Source organism: Peromyscus maniculatus, chromosome 2 (genome assembly GCF_049852395.1).
Source record: "Peromyscus maniculatus bairdii isolate BWxNUB_F1_BW_parent chromosome 2, HU_Pman_BW_mat_3.1, whole genome shotgun sequence".
Taxonomy (NCBI): Eukaryota; Metazoa; Chordata; class Mammalia; order Rodentia; family Cricetidae; genus Peromyscus; species Peromyscus maniculatus.
In genome coordinates, this window is record NC_134853.1 from 135,240,493 (window position 1) to 135,257,228 (window position 16,736).

Sequence of the window (16,736 nt, forward strand, 5' to 3'; positions counted from 1 at the left end):
CTCCAACTGTCAATGTTGGAGTCTCAGGCAGAGTAATAGCTTTGGTTTTAGAAAACCACTCACAGCGGGGCTGGAGAGATGGCTCAGTGGTTAAGAGCACTGGCTGTTCTTCCAGAGGACCTGGCTTCAATTCCCAGCACCTATATTGCAGCTAACAACTGTCTGTAACTCCAAGATCTGACACCCTCACACAGACATGCATGCGGGCAAAACACCAATGTAAATAACCTAAAAATAATTATTAAAAACAAAAAACAAAAACCACTCACAGAACCGAGTTCCTCTGAAACTAAGCAGACTTCTCAAGTGATGGAGAGGCCTAGGGCAGGATATAAGCTCAACAGCACCAAATCTGGAAGTTCCTACACACTGGCAAGGAGACCTGGTGGTGGCCAGCAGCTGGGCTCACTGCTAATTACTGAGATTACTGTGTGGAAGTTTCATCAGTTTCCACATCAAGACACTTACATCTTGCAGAAGCTTTTCCAAATTTTCTTGAAGTTCGTAGAAATAGTGTGATGTAATGAGGCCACTCCGAGATTTATCCAGGCAATCTCGGGCCATCTCAATCACCTGATGATGAATAAAGCTTAGGGCACCATCTGCCAAGGGCAACACACTATCTGGAGTGTTACAGGAAATGAATTCGGCTAGTCGCTCTTCCATTTGTGCAGTGGCCTGGGAACAGAAGAGATGTTAATTTCCTTCCAGTCCCAGCTTAGCTGCAACAAATTCTGAAGGATGGGATCTCTGTATGCCTTACTTCCTCATGCTACCTTGGGAAACCTAATTATATAAGGCATGAAGTAGTCACTTCAGGTAAGTCAGGCAGCCCCAACACCAGATCTGAGGCCCTCTATCATCTTGGTTTGCCTGTCTCTTGCCACACTTTGTAATGCAAGCTTTTTGGTTCTGTAGACACATAGCTTTGCTAGTCTCTTACTGGCCACGTTTCATGCCATTGTCTTGGTTACACATTCTCTGGGTTCTGGCCTGAGTTACTGTTGCTCCTCATCTCACTCAAGCATCATCAATCCTCAGACAAGTCTTCTGCTTCCTGGGAAACAAAAGTTCTCTTTCCTATGTGCTTCTAACTTGGACTCCTGACTGGGTAACTCAGTGCATAGATGATGTTGGTTTCTGAACCTTTCTATGCATAAGAAGTTATGGCAAATCAGAGAGTTTCATTATCATAGGGCTCTCATATTTAACATGAGTTCACACTGAATACAATAGGTGCTCAGAGAACATGTATGGAAGGTATGATTATGCCTAGTTTAGGAAGCTAGGATGGAATGGAGGTCTGGCTCAGAGCTCTCTTTGGCCTAACTCTCTAGGATCTTGGCTTCTTTTTTTTGTCACTGAGTGATTTCTGATTCCCAATATGCTGACACAAACAAAAGTATGTTTATACGTGGCATGTGTACAGAGGGATTTTTAAAAAGTGAGAGCAGCATGAAGAGAAGCAATGGAAGGAATCTTAACACATTTTCTAACAATAGCCCATCTTATACGAAAGAAAAATACCTATAAATACCAACCCACAGTGCTAGGTGTCAATATGTATCTCTGTACAAAGAGGATGAGACATGAAAGATACATTTCTCAACAATGCACACTCTGGAATTTCATTATAAAGCACAACAACATGGCTCCCTAGCTGTTTTCCTGCTCTTTCTTTGTTCTTATTCTTGTGTATACTTCAAGGCTACCACATGAAGGCCAGAGAGAACATATTAAACAGAATAATAGCTAATATTACTGAGTACTTCTTATGTCCTGCCTACTGTTAAAAAAAGAGTTCATTTATCCTCATGAGATAGAACATCTAATAGGGTTCTATTATTATGAGTTGTCAATGAGGCAAATGAAGCTCAAGGAAGTTAAATACTTTGTCCAGAATCTTGCAGCTAATAAATGGAGCTGAGATGAATACAAGTGGTCTGGGTCCCTGACAAAAGGTTTCACTGGTGTATGTCAAGAAAGAAAAGCACAGAACACTTCTGCCATCTCCCTCAGCTCTCATGTGTATGGTGGACTGTACAGTTGGAGGGAAGGACTTGGAGAGCAGCAGGAAGCATGTCCTCCGGATACAGACAGACAATCCAGGGAGGCCTGGGCAGAGGAGATGGAGGAGGGCTGAGCACCTTAGCCCCCAATGTCTCTCAGACAGGACTTGTGATTGCTATTGTGGTTTTCATCTTGACTACATCTAGAATGAACTAAAACCCAAAAATGGCTGAACACACCTGTGAGGAATTTTGCTTAATTAAATCATTTGAAGTGAGAAGATCTACTTCTAACCTAGATCTTTGATGTGGAAAGACACACTTTTAATCCAGATCTTTTGAGGTGGGAAGACCCACCTCTAATTTGGGCCACACTTTCTGCTGAAAGCCTGTGTAAAAGACATCTCTTTTTGCCTGTTTGCTCTTGCCCTTGCTAGCAAGTCCATTCCTTCAATGGCACTAGAGTCTACTTCTTTGGGATTCTGGTGTATACTGAAAACCAGCTAAGACATTCAGCCTCATGGACTAAACAACTACTCAATTATTGGACCTTATGTTCACAGGCGCCATTGTTGGATTAGCTGGACCACAGCCTGTAAGTCAGTCTAATAAATCCTGTTTCTTTTTCCTTTTCTTTTTTTTTTCTTTTCTTTTGAGACATGGTTTCTCTTTATAGCTCTGGCTGTCCTGGAACTTACTCTGTAGATCAGGCTAGACTCAAACTCACAGAGATTTGCCTGCTTCTGCCTCCTGAGTGCTGGAATTAAAGGCCATGCCACCACTGCCCAACCCATAAATCCCATTTCTATTACAGAGAGATTCATTCTGTAAATTCTGCTACTCTAGAGAACCCTGACTAATACAGGGCTGACTGCTTTCTGTAGGAATCAGAAGGTCAAGTATGAGTACACAGCAGGTGGTTCTTGATCAGAACTGCAAATTCATACCTGTGGTGGCAAGTCTATAATCCCAGCATTCACAAGATTGGGGCAGGATTGAGGCTGAGGCTAGCCTGGGTTAAATATCAAGTTCTAGAATAATTCCTACTACAAAGTGAGACTGACTCAAAAAATAAACAAACCCCTCAACATCAAAAAACACAAACAAGCAAATTAAAAAAAATAAAGGATAGGGGAAGAGCAGTAGGAGACATGCAAGTGATGTCCTAGTTCCAAACAAGGAGGTTTGCAGCAGAAGTGTAAGTACTATTTCCTAGCTATCTTGGGATAAGATCAATCTTCCTTCTCACTTTAAAAATGCAAACACGAATGTTAGCAAGCAACTCTAGGGCTCCTGCCTCTTGCCCTGTTGTTCTCTTGGCTGCTGCTTCTACCAGATCTGTATGCATTAAGAAATCTGTGTCAAATGAAGGTGTGTCAAAGGTGGGAGGAGGAGGTTAGGGACAACCTCGAGTTATGAATGCAATGTGCACAGTAGGAAACCAGATCTCTAGTTCCTTTGTTCTTTAACACATGATATGTGACATTCTCCTCCACTCACTACGTGTTCTGGAGTGGAGAAATAGAAGCTCTATAAGTAAAGACCTCTGCTTTTCTCTCCCTGGCCCCTCTAGATGCCTTTAAAGATGGTGATCTTTTTGGATACTTCTGCACTTGACCTCTCATTCTGGAGTCTTCCTACTGGGTTGGCTATAGTAGCCATCCTTGGATATTATTTTCTCCTTTAAAATAAATCCTTACCTTGGGGAATCTTTCTTTGTACACATGATTCATCATTATTATTTCACTGTCGAAGGAAACTGGGGACCGCCCAGGACTGAGTAAGAAAGAAACAATTATGTTATTTAATGCCACAAAAACATCAACGAAAAATATGGCTATCCCTTGAGCCCCGCGAGTCCCAACTGTCTTTAGTATCACACATATTCTTACATTCATGAGAGTTAGGTTCCAGGCTTTACTTGTAGAGCTCCTAGCACATTTGTGTATAGTTTTAGAATAGAATTACGTGGAAACTGGCGACCTTCCTGCCAGAAGTGTAGCTTTCACACAGCTCCTGGCCAAGGCTGAGAAGAGAAGAGTCTGCTTGCCAGTCAACCCACAGCTGGCTTCCCTAGGATAACCTCTTTCATAGAAAGACTCCCTGTCCTTACAGCTTTGCTTAGTGGGATAAGCAAACATGTCCTAGGAATCAAATCAAATAAGTAACCAAAGAAAGACTGTATATACCTATTTTCATTTCTAAAACAAGCTATAGCCAGTGGGCTACCTTAACGGTCACCCAGAGGATGCAAAAGCCATATGAGTCCTAAATCTAGGGTCTTTTTCTGAAAGTAGAAAGGAATTTTTCAGCCTTTTAATTATTTTTCATAGCAACCTGTATCCTTCCATCTAGCACACTGTGGCCGTATCTCCTGAAACATTTCAAATCTTGAGTCAAACAGCTGAATATCCCGTTTAGTGCCTAGATACTTGAGCTCAGCTGTCAGCTGGGTTACTCTTAGAATTGTCCTTTGGCCTTGTTTTGTTTAGGGACTTCCCTGAATGTCACTATGGTCCTCACAATCTCAATTGGCTTATAAGGGACCCATAGTCCCTGTGAGTTATGAGACCATCATGATCTAGGTGTTCCTTTATGAAATCAAGAAAATCCCTGGGATCCAGACTCTCATTGTATTCTTGATCTTTTTCATTTAAGTCCCAGCCACTTTTCAGTCTGTGAGTCTGAACCATGTCTTTGTGACATGGCCAATGACTCCCTGTCACTCCCAGTGCCAACATTACCTGATGGGATTCTTCCTGAGGATACAGCTCCTCTGGAATTCCAACCTATACATTAGCTAATTCATCATTTCCAAGGAAATTAAGGAAAGTGGAATTTAGTGATTAAAATCATGCTCGTTTTCAGAACTGATTATCATGATCCTGCTTTACTGAATGGAATCTGGGGGGCGGGGGGGGGGGGGGGGGGGGGAGACCTTGCACCTGACGCCAAAATGGTTGAGTGTTATTGTACTTGACTCACTCAAGTTTTGGTTTTGTTTGACCAGGAGATAGCAAATTATGGTTTGTGATCTTTTTGTAAATAAAGCTTCTGAGTAAGCTACCAAAGGAAGTTAACTGTACTGCAACAGTAAAGTGACACAACTTGATAAAAAGGAGTGACTACAAAGCCTAAAGCATTTACCATTGTGGCTCTTTGCAGGACATACGTGCTGAGCCCTGCACTATGCAGGAGCCCACAGGTACTAGGGCAGTAGGTAAGAGTAGCCCTTACCTGAGGCTACGGGAACGGGGCCGCATAGCTGGAGACTGTCGTCCCTCCTCATCTGGTACATTCTCTGTGCTAAAATGCTTTGTCAGAAAGTGTAGCTCATCAGCTGTAGGCTGGAAAGGCAACTGATGAAGTTTTTCTTGTGAGGAACATGATGACTAGAAAACATAAACAAACAAAACCCATCAGCACTAAAGACACACGTAAGGGATCTGGAAGGACAGTTCGGTGTTGAAGAGAGCTTGTGGCATACTCTAAGGTCCAGGGTTCAGATCTCAGCAGCCATGCAACAAGTTGGGTGAGTAAAAAGCAGATTCTTCTACATGAACTCCTTGCTTTCAATAAAGCTTCTAGCTAGTTTGAATAGCAATTAATCAACCGTGCTTCCTGCTCCATAAATATTCCAGGTAAACAAAGGCACCCACTTATTTTCCCTTTCATAACCTTGACCCTGGGGACAACTCAGTAATGTTTCCTGTAGTTGTTTGTTATCCAGAGGAGAAGTAATTTTGCCAAGGTTAAGAAGACTGTGGTGGGATACCAGGGACACTACAAGTCAAGAAAATCCAGCAGGAAAGAAAACTGCTTTTAGATCTAGACTTAAACATTAGACTTGGTATGAAAGACAGTCTCAAGTTCTCAACAGGTCTTAATACCTAAGAATTTCTGACAAGTGTCCACCATTCACAGCAGACCATCTGAGGGAGCAAGCTGGCGCTATGGTGGGACTTCCACAGATGTAGGCAAGTCACAAAATTCCAGGACTCCAGAGCTCTTCCTTTACTTGGCAAGACTGATCCAGAGAGCAGGGAATTCAGACATCACTGACCCAATTTTCACATATCAATCAATCAAGGGCTAAGGTTCAACCACCTAAATCTATTTAGTGTTCAAGCTTCAGTACCAACTGAGGGAACTAGAGTTGTAGGGTCATCAAGTGAGAAATGAGCTCTGACTGGGCCAATAGTACAAGCCTCTGTCATGAAATATTATAATTTATGAAACTTTAAAAAATTCTTATTTTGTGTGTGCCTGAGTGTGGGTGTGTGTATATATATATATACATATATATATACACATACACACACTCCACATGTATGCATGAGCTCAGAGAGGTCAGAAGAGGGTGTTGGATCCCCTGGAACCTAAAATTACAGGTAGTTGTAAACTGCCATGTTGGTACTGAAAACTGAACCAAGACCCTGTGCAACAGCAGTAAGTGCTCTTAATGACTGAGCAACCTCTCCAGCCCCCAATGCATGGAGTTGTAAACAGCTAGTGTGGTTTTCATAGGGTTTTGATTTGCATCTGAGTTGCAAATAGAATACCCACTCAACTGCAACTAATAAGAATCTAGTAAGCAATGTAAGGTATAGCCTACAAAACTGTTATTTTAAAGTATTTCAATAGCTGGATGTGGTGGTACATGTTTGTAATTGCAGCACTCTGGAGGCTGAAAACTTTCGAGGCCAGCCTAGAGTATATGGTGAGATTGAGATGCTGTCTCAAAGTGTGTGTATGTGTGTGTGTGTGTGTGTGTGTGTGTGTGTGTGTGTGTGTGTGTGGTGAGAGAGAGAGTAAGTATCCCAATAAACTGGAGTAATAGGTTGGTCTATTAAATTTGAATGAATAGAAATACTTATGTGCTACATATATACACACAGAAAGACACATGACTGACTATCCCTTAGGGTTTACAAAATACATTCTGTTTAAGTAAAAGATTATGGGTAAGGGGGTGTAAATCTTTTTGTTTTTGTTTTGCGAGAGAGGGTTTCTCTGAGCAGCCCTGGCTGTCCTCTCTGTAGGACACTCTGTAGCTGGCCTCAAACTCATAGTGATCCGCCTGCCTCTGCCTCCCTGAGTACCCGGATTAAAGGTATGCGCCACCACCACCTGGCTTAGGGGAAAAAAAAATCTTAAGCTTAACTGCCAAAGACCAATAAAACCTCTGGATTAATAGTGACTTATAGGCCAATGGAAGAACTAAGTACGTTTTCTTACTTGTGATTCATGACTATAGATACATCAAGCAGAGAGGACCTAAAGACTGGTAGAAGAAACAGGGCTGGGGTCACCAAGTTTATACTCTGCAAATCCTAAAACACTACTTGGTCCTTTGCTGACAAAATTTGTCAGCTTTATCATCTAACTGATAAAAAGTTGCTCCAAGAAGAGGATGCATTTCAGGATCAATTGTACATACAATAGCATATTGGCAGGAACTACTGTTTAAAAATAGAAACTCTCTCTAAAACAAACATTTAGAGACAGGTCTACTTTTTGTTAATATAACAAACTGAGATAGAAAGTAATCTTCTTGAAAGGTTTTAACGATGAAAGCTACCAAGCCTTTGGGAAATGGGAGGAACAGAAAGACTTAATTGCAATCCGAGAAATAAGGTGGGGGGAAGCAGAGAACCGTGATTAGTTGCTCTTTTCTGAGCTCACTAGGAGGAACTGGGGGACAGAATTGGCTAATCCTTCCAAAGGCCTTATAATTATAATTATGACTGTGAAAGTTACCAAGGCTCTTCCCCTCAAAAAATCCTCTTATCCTCAATAAATCTTGCTGAGTTTGGAAAGAAAGGTGAGCATCATTTTGCAGGACTGGATGGAGAACAATTATCTGTAAGGAAATACTTCCAGAGTGAAGAAGGTATGCTTACAGCTCTGGCTACTTACCGAGACAGTAGAGCTAGGAGTATTGGTTCCATATCCTGAAGAAGGCAAAGAGGCCAAAGACCAGCGCCGTCCATCAGTCCTACATGAAAAAAAGGAATATTATGAAGTGCCTATAGAGTCCTACTCTGAGCATCAGGGCCTGCCTGCTTGTGTTCATTAACATTTTTAGGCAGTTAATTCACTGTCTCACAACACAAGACATATTGTCTGTCTGGCATTAGTTCTCATACCTCTCTATTGTATGGGACCTGCTGTGTGACTTTTATTTAAGAGAATCCAAAACTAAAGAGTCTATGACTCTGGATGAGAGTATCAGTTATGGGTAAGTCAGATGGCTGAGTAGATAAAGGTGTTTGCCACCAAGCCTGACAACTTAAGTTTGAACCCAGTACCCATATACTAAAGATCTTATAAGTTGCCTTCTGACCTCGACAACTGTATTGTCACATACACACACAATCAATTTAAAGCTTTTAAAAAATTGTATTTGAATTTGTTGTGTGCATGGATGTCCATATGTGTGTGGGTACCTATGTGACATAGCATGTATGTAGAGGTAAGAGAGAAATGTGCAGGAACAGGCTCTCTTTCTACCATGCAGGGCTCAGGTATCAAACTCAGGTCAGCAGGCTGGGCAATACTAAGCACCGACACTTGTTGAGCCATCTTGATGGTCCATAAAAAGCTTTTCCTTTTTGTTTTGTTTTTTTAAAGCCAGGTATGGTGGTATACACTTTTCATGCCAGCATCTGGCAGAGGCAGGAGGATCTCTGTGAGTTGGAGAGCAGCCTGGTCTACAAAGCAAGTTACAGACCAGCCTGGACTACAAAATGAGATCTTGTCTCAACAACAACAACAAAAGTTTTTTTTTTTTTTTTTTTAAAGGAAGGCATATTACATGGTTGGTGATATGACTCATCTAGTAAAGATACTTGCCATTAGCCGGGCGGTGGTGGCGCACGCCTTTAATCCCAGCACTTGGGAGGCAGAGGCAGGTGGATCTCTGTGAGTTCGAGGCTAGCCTGGGCTACCAAGTGAGTTCCAGGAAAGGTGCAAAGCTACACAGAGAAACCCTGTCTCGAAAAAACCAAAAAAAAAAAAAAGATACTTGCCATTAAGCTTGAGTACCTGAGTTTGATTCCAGGGATCCATGATAAGAAGATAAGTAAAGCCCATGTACTGTTTTCTTACCTCCATTTATGCTCTATCTATTGTGCGTGCGTGCGTGTGCATGTACGCGTGCACGCGCACACACACACACAAAACCACTGATAAATAATTGTAAACAACATTTAAAAAGATTACTTTATGCCACATTGCACCATCCAGATAAATAATTACACATCCATGTTATAAAAGCTGCAGCTCAGATACCTGCTTAACTTTCCTCCATGACAGTAAAGCACAGAACTGTGGTTTCTTGTGTTGACAGTCTTAGGGGCATCCTTCTGACAACAGTGGGAAGGCTCCCCCAAAGTCATAAACAGCCAACAGTTGCTTCCCTATTCTTTCACAAGGTCATTGCTGCTCCTTGACAAATATTCTTGAAGCCAGCTTGTGAGTCCTAATGGATCCTAGGTAGCCTGTAACTCTTGACTATTGATGGATATTCCCTTCAGTCTCAAATACTGTCCACTCCTTTCTGTCAACCCACCGGCCTAGGAAGACCAAAGATCCTTTACAAGGGGTGCACATATGGAAATCAAAAGATGACTTGTGGGAGTTGGTTCTCTCCTACCATGTGGATTCCAAAGATTGAACTCACATTGTCAGGTTTGACAGCCAAGTACCATAACTTGCTGAGCCATCTTGCCAGTCCTGAAATATTCTTTCTTTGGAGCTTGGTGACATATCCTTTTCAAGTTAAAGCTAAATGAAAACATCCTTGCTACTATTCAAAGGATATTTTTTAAATTTTTTTTAAAATTTATTTTTACGTGTATAGGTGTTTTGCCTGCATGTATGTCTGTGCACCATATCTGTGCAGTGCCAACGAAGGCCAGAAGAGGGCTTCAGCTCACCTGGGCCTGGAATTACTGAAGCTGAGAGAAGCCATGTGGATATTTCTAGATCTTGTAGAAGGGCAGCCAGTGCTGTTAACCACTAACTCTCCAGCCCTGACTCACAGAATTTTAAAACACCAACAATGGAAGATCTTTAGAAGTTAAGCTCCGGTTACATTTTCATAGATTTGTCTATTTGTTCAAGGTCTCTGTTATAGCAGGGCATAGATTAAGTCTTTCTCCTCATCCTCATCAATATCATTTAGCTTTTCTACCATGATTTGCAAAGGGAAAAGTTGAAGGTTCCATGCCACATGCACAGGATTCAAATTTCATGCTACTCAGACAGACAGCTCATGTAAATTAGAACTCTGCTGGAACTCAGTCTCTGAGGAAAAACACCAGAAAGGTGCTAAAACATGATGATCTATCTTCCTTCTTTGATGGGTCCTGGGTGGTCTATAAGAAAGCCACTCAAAGTCCAGGAAAAAAGAGCTTGGCAAAGATTAGTCAAGTATAACTCAAGGATGGAGTTCCTATGAACTTGTCAAATTTGGTTTTGCACAGGTGATTTTCAATCCTTTAGATTAGCAGTTTTCAATCTGTGAATTGCAACCCCTTTGGGAGTCAAAATACCCTTTCACAGGGGTCACCTAAGACCACTGGAAGACACAGATATTTACATTATGATTGATAACAGTTGCAAAATTGTAATTTTGAAGTAGCAATGAAAATAATTTTATGGTTAGGGGGTCACCACAACATGAGGAACTGTATTAAAGGGTCATAGCATTAGGAAGGTTGAGGACCACTGCACTAGAGAAAAAGGAAACCACTTGCAAGGTAGCTACTTTTCTGTATATATTGAAGAGCAGGGACCAAAGTCAGTATGAAATGTGACTACTGGTATCTGTTTCCTCTGTTCATCTCACTGGGAGACTGAGGAAATATGTGAGAATGAGGGTAATTTGTCCCTAGGCTTGAAAGCTTGGAAATTAGTCAGCAATTTTTACCCCCAACCATGAGCTTTCTGAGTCTGAGTTCCAACAGGTAGTATTGAAATCCCAGACGGCCTCTTTACTAGAAAGGCTTAATGTTCACAACCACATTCAGAAAAGAAATCATCACAACCAGTTCTCCCACCAAACACAAAAATCACAAGCTACACTGACTGGCCATGCACAGCAGTAGTCCATCCCATCCCCCCATCACACCCGTTATTACCTGTCTGCTCTGTGACCATGGCTGTAGTGAAAAGATGAGAGTCACATGAGAGTCAAAAGGAACCAGTGTGAGCAATGCAATCCCCAGTATTTTGTATAGTTTGGCAGAGGTAAACCTTTTGTTCAAGAATGTGTAGCAGCTTGAAGTAGAATTGTATGACAGATGGTCTATCCTTAGCATTTAATTAAGTCTGCCTTTTCTGTGATATGACACAAATCTGATCCAAAAGGGATCCTTACTCTATACACCTGGCCATTTCACCCATATGTTCTGTAAAAGGATTGCCTGGGGACTCACATTCCATGACAACAACTCAAATGTCATATTCCCTAGCCCAGACATGTTGGGTCACATTGGTTAATACCAGGCTTCAAAGCCCCTTGGCTGTTCCTATTTCAAGTCTAAATGAAGCAGTTACAAGGGCATCAACAGTACCTGCCATTCCCTCTGCTTAGAATAGTCTCTGTCTTCATCCTTGTGCCCTATTCAGTAGCTACTACTTCTTAGCCTTCAGAGGGGCCTTATGTCTCCACCCAATGGGGACCCCGTTTCCTTTCTTTTCTTTCATGCAGCATCATGTTCCTTCAATTTAAGGTATTTATTAGTTTATAATTTTGTCTTCCCTGCCCTTTTTTCAGAGTTGAGGATGAACCCAGGGCCTTAACTGAGCTAAACCTCCAACCCCTAGTTTATAACTATGCATTCCTTTGCTTCTTCATTTACTGTCTTGCATCATACATCTGACCAATAAGCACTAAGTGCTTGTTATTTATTTACCAGGAGGCAGTTTTCAATACATTTAAGGGAGCTCTAATTAAAAGATAATTTGATTCCAGTTAAGGCAAGATAGAAAACATGCAAGCAAGAAAATATCACACACTAGAAAGTACTAAAAATGAAATGGAATGATTGATAAAGAATGCTCAGACTATGTGGTTAGAAAAAGTCTCTTGCCCGGCAGTGGTGGCACATGCCTTTAATCCCAGCACTAGAGAGGCAGAGGCAGGTGGATCTATGAGTTTGAAGCCAGTGTGGTCTATAGAGCTAGTTCCAGGACAGCTAGGACCACACAGAGAAACCCTGTCTCAGGGGAAAAAGAAAAAGAAAAAAAAGAAAAAAGAAAAGTTCTCTGTAAGGAGCTAACATTTAAGATATGAATGACAAGAATGAGTCAACTACATTAAGATGTAGGGGGACAATTTCCTTATACCAGGCCAAGTACACAGATTATCCAGTAAGACTGAAATTTCCAGAAAGCTGAGTGTATGCTCACTGAGTTACCATGGAATAACTAAGCACCCAAAGAGCCTGGCTCAAAGTTTGTTCTCAGTAAATACTTACTGCATGAATAGGAAACAATCCAATGCCATATTAATCTGATACTAAGTTCACTTTTATCAGTTCAGCACATTCTTATAGGATGATCCCATCTGAAACCTTGATTAACCAGATGGAAGCTATGTGAGACACCTGAGTTCACAGAAACCCACATGAGATTTCTTCAGAGTAAGGCAACTGAGCTGAGCAACGAGAGAAGCACTAAAGTGAGCCTTCAAGGCCCTCCTCACCTATCCTTTTCAGCCATACAGTATTCTAGGGAGAAATGGGATGTATTTCTTCTCAGCTGAAATGTGAATAGTAAGTACTAGTTCCATCAATCTCTTCTGTTTCTGCCTTATTTTTTAATGATTTATTTATTTTTATTTTATATGCATTGCTGTTTTGCCTGCATGTCTGTGTGAGGGTGTCAGAGCCCCTGGAACTGGAACTATAGACAGTTGTGAGCTGCCATCTGGGTGCTGGGATCTCACGTGGCCCAGGCTGTCTTCAATTCAATATGTGGCTGAGGATGATCTTCCAAGTTCTATTCCTCTTGCTTCTACCTCCTGAGTGCTAGGATTACAGATGTGAGTCATCATACCTCATTTATGTTGTGTTTTGTGGACATTACACAAGTCTTCTACCAATTGAATTACAGCGCCAACCCTCAGCTACACCTTTTAAGAAAGTAGTCCCGGGCTGGAGAGATGACTCAGAAGAGCAATGACTGTTCTTCCAGAGGACTAGGGTTCAATTCCCAACACCCACATGGCAGCTAATGACTGTCTCTAACTCCAAGATCTGGCACCCTCACACAGACATACATGCAGGAAAAATGCCAATGCAAATAAAACCAAACTAAATAAATTATTAAAACAAAACAAAAGAAGCCTGAGTGGCAGTGGTGCACGCCTTTAAACCCAGCTCTCAGAAGGCAGAGGGAGGCGGATCTCTGTGAGTTTGAGGCCAGCCTAGGCTACATAGTGAGCTCAAGGAAAGGCTCTAAAGCTACACAGAGAAACCCTGTCCAAAAAAAAAAAAAAAAAGAAAAGAAAAGAAAGAGAGAGGGAGGGAGGGAAGAAAGAGAAAGAGAAAGAAAGAGAGAGAGAGAGAGAGAGAGAGAGAGAGAGAGAAAGAAAGAAAGAAAGAAAGAAAGAAAGAAAGAAAGAAAGAAAGAAAGAAAGAAAGAAAGAAAGAAAAGAAGGAAAGAAGGAAGTAGTCTCCCCCCAACACCATCCCAAGACAAGGTTTTTCTGTGTAGCCCTGGCTATCCTGGAACTCGATCTGTAGACCAGGCTGGCCTCGAACTCAGAGAGTCTCTTGCTTCTGTCTCCTGAGTGCTGGATTAAAGGCATGTACCACTGCCTCCTAGCTGATGTGTGCTTTCCAAATGGCAGAGTCTTCCTTCAAATCAGTGCTCTTTCTTGTGGATTGGGTTACCTTGAACTACCAGCCATCAAAACTGCTTCCTTTTGGGTCATCTTCCTAGATTATAATTACCATGTTCAAGTTTTGCTTTTGAAGTGGTTGTGTTGTATTTGCAGCTGAACAGAAAAATAGTAGATTCATTTTTTATAATCTTAAACACAAGACACTGGTGCCCTAAGAATATATTCCATATTATTATACCTTAATTGAGAGTTATTCTCTATTCTATGATAGATAAGAAAGTGGGCTCCGGTCCCAGGAAGGATCTAAAATAACACTCTTACCTTGTATCCCATCTAGTTCCAAGAAGATAAAAGAACCTAATATACCTTTCTTCTCAGCTTTTGTTGTTTTTTTTTATTCTTGTTGTTTTGTTTTTAAAAAAGCAGGGTCTCACTATGTAGCCCTGGCTGGCCTAGAACTTACTACACAAACCATACAGGCTGCCTTATTCACAAGATCTCCCAAATGCAAGGGTTATATATTTCAGCTTTGATCTGAAAGTATGGGTACAGAAAGAGTATAGGTTCACTTATCACCTGAGTTTGGAAGGATGTGGTACATCCAATTTCTCTCCTGTTTGCAGGTGATAGTGTTGTCTTTGGCCTCTCCTAGCAACTCTGACAGCTCCACCCATGGCTAGACCACATTAAGTGGCCTCTGAAGAAGTCTATGCTGACAGAATCCCTGCAGACCTTCTGCTAAAGGCTCTCTACATATATGTGGCTTCTTTTTAGAACTTATTCTAAGATGCTCTCTTAGCCAAACTTTCAAGTTTTAATTTATGGGGTCTGTTTGCTTGTTGTTTGGTTTTAAGGTGTTGTTAGAGTTGGTATTTAGTTCTAAATGGGAAATCCTATCAGTTGAGAGGCAGGCAGTTCTCTGAGTTCAAGGCCAGCCTGGACAAGTTCAGGACAGACAGGGCTAACACAAAGGAAAAAAAAAAAAACAGGCACATATATGCCAGTCAGAGGAGGTTCTCAAGTAACTTACCTACGGGCAGGAACAAAGGAAAAGTGAGCAGGAGCATTTGGAGAGAAATTCCGGGGGCTGTCCAAGGGACTGTTACCTGTGGTGGAGAAAGGAAAAGAAACCTCTGTGAGGTTTGCTTTGAGGTGAGAGGTGAGGGTGGGGTGGAACTGGTAGAACTTTCAGATAAGAAACCTTCCTCTAGTATTAAGCTAGTGTATCTGATTATTTTCTCATCATTAGTTTATGACTTTTTTTTTTTTTTTTTCCCCGAGACATGGTTTCTCTGTGTAGTTTTGGTGCCTGTCCTGGATCTCGCTCTGTAGACCAGGCTGGCCTCAAACTCACAGAGTTCTGCCCAGCTCTGCCTCCCGAGTGCTGGGATTAAAGGCATGTGCCACCACTGCCCAGCTCAGTTTATGACTCTTTATAAAAGCTTGAATGTAGTTGGAATTTTCTCCAGTACCGCCCAGCCACATGGTCCCTCAGCCACTTATAAAATAATCATTCAGAGGCTCAATATTAATTACAAATTGTATGGCCTACGGCTAGCTAGCTCTTATAACTTAAATTAACCCATTTCTATTAATCTATGTTTTGCCACATGTTCCGTGACTAACTGGTCTGCTGGCATGCTGTTCCTTGGATGGCAGGGTAGGGTCTCCTTCACTCTGCCTTTCTTCTTCCCGTATATCTGCCTGGATTTCCTGCCTGCCTCTAAGCTGCCTTGCCATAGGCCAATGCAGCTTTATTTATTAACCAATAACAGCAACACATATTCATAGCATACAGAAAAATATCCCACAATACTTGACAGGCCAGAGATTTTTCTCTCTTGCTCTCAAGGTGCCTGTAATAACCCATATCTTTCCAATATCCATTCTAGATGTAGCAGCAATTTATATGTTGCCTACCGTTCCAGGAAGAGGTCAGTTTACATATTTCAAAGGTTTAAAGGTTTTCCTAGAGTCAACAGGATGCCTCATCTAAATGTTACTTGCACATGTATCTCCAAACACTGCATCCAAGGGGCTAAACAGAAATGTGCATACCTTAAGGGTGAACAGAAGTTCTCTGGCAGGAATTCAAGATAGAAGCATACCATAAAATGTCTTGGAAATCTAAACTCTGAGGTCTGAAAAGCACAATCAACCTTCTCAATTAGTTCTCACATATCCCTGTTAACTTTGTAACTAAAAAAACTCATAACCTCTGAACAAAATGATGTGCTTTCATTTATGCTAGTTACTGGCATTTTGAGATAGAAGCCCAGGTTGTCGTTGAATTCTCAGTCCTTTTGTCTCAGCCTGGGATTCACTTACAACCTGACATTTTGATTTTTGAAACCAAGTGTGTGCATCTTACTTAAGATGCCTAAAGTGGCCTAAAACTCTTGAGCTTCAGTGCTTCAGCCTTCCAAGTAGTTATGACTATGGGCTGCTACCCAGTCAGGTAAGATATACAAATTTCAAATAAATCATGTATGATGTCAGAGGATCCCAAGGCATAAAAAGATTCTAATGTAGGGGTGGTTGTCTGTGCCTTACCCCCGAAGCACTGCCCCAGTGAGGCAGCAGGTAACTGTTAGGTACCTGCCCCCACCAGGGCGTGGCCCTTTAAGACGTGGGATGATGTACGTGCTCGCTCTCTTCACTACCTTGTGGTCTTGGATGCTTGTGCAGATCAGGGCAGAGCTCTCCGGAGAACAGCGCTGGACCATGCTTTAGTCCCTATTTTTTGTAATGTGAGTTTCCTGTACTGTGAGTTAATCCCCAAATAAATTCATATTAAGCTGTTTCTGTGGATTGGTAGTGATTTAATTGCATCATCTGGCACCCACATAGGGCAAACTCCGAATGCTCAG

The 16,736-nt window shown here is 41.7% G+C and overlaps 1 protein-coding gene across 20 annotated transcripts in view; it reads right to left on the bottom strand.

The window, feature by feature from the left end:
• The window catches only part of Mast2 (microtubule associated serine/threonine kinase 2), a 173,615-nt gene that overhangs the window by 17,636 nt on the left and 139,243 nt on the right, over window positions 1–16,736 (bottom strand). For 10 of the 20 annotated variants that reach the window (XM_076564842.1, XM_076564841.1, XM_042271654.2 and 7 more), the window contains 6 exons: window positions 14,897–14,972; window positions 11,156–11,176; window positions 7,929–8,007; window positions 5,247–5,401; window positions 3,710–3,785; window positions 469–678 (listed from right to left, as the gene is read on the bottom strand). In XM_076564842.1, coding sequence (XP_076420957.1) covers window positions 469–678; window positions 3,710–3,785; window positions 5,247–5,401; window positions 7,929–8,007; window positions 11,156–11,176; window positions 14,897–14,972 — 617 coding nt within the window. The remainder of the gene's footprint in view (window positions 1–468; window positions 679–3,709; window positions 3,786–5,246; window positions 5,402–7,928; window positions 8,008–11,155; window positions 11,177–14,896; window positions 14,973–16,736) is intronic. The other 10 variants (XM_076564847.1, XM_076564845.1, XM_076564844.1 and 7 more) reach the window with 2 other exon arrangements.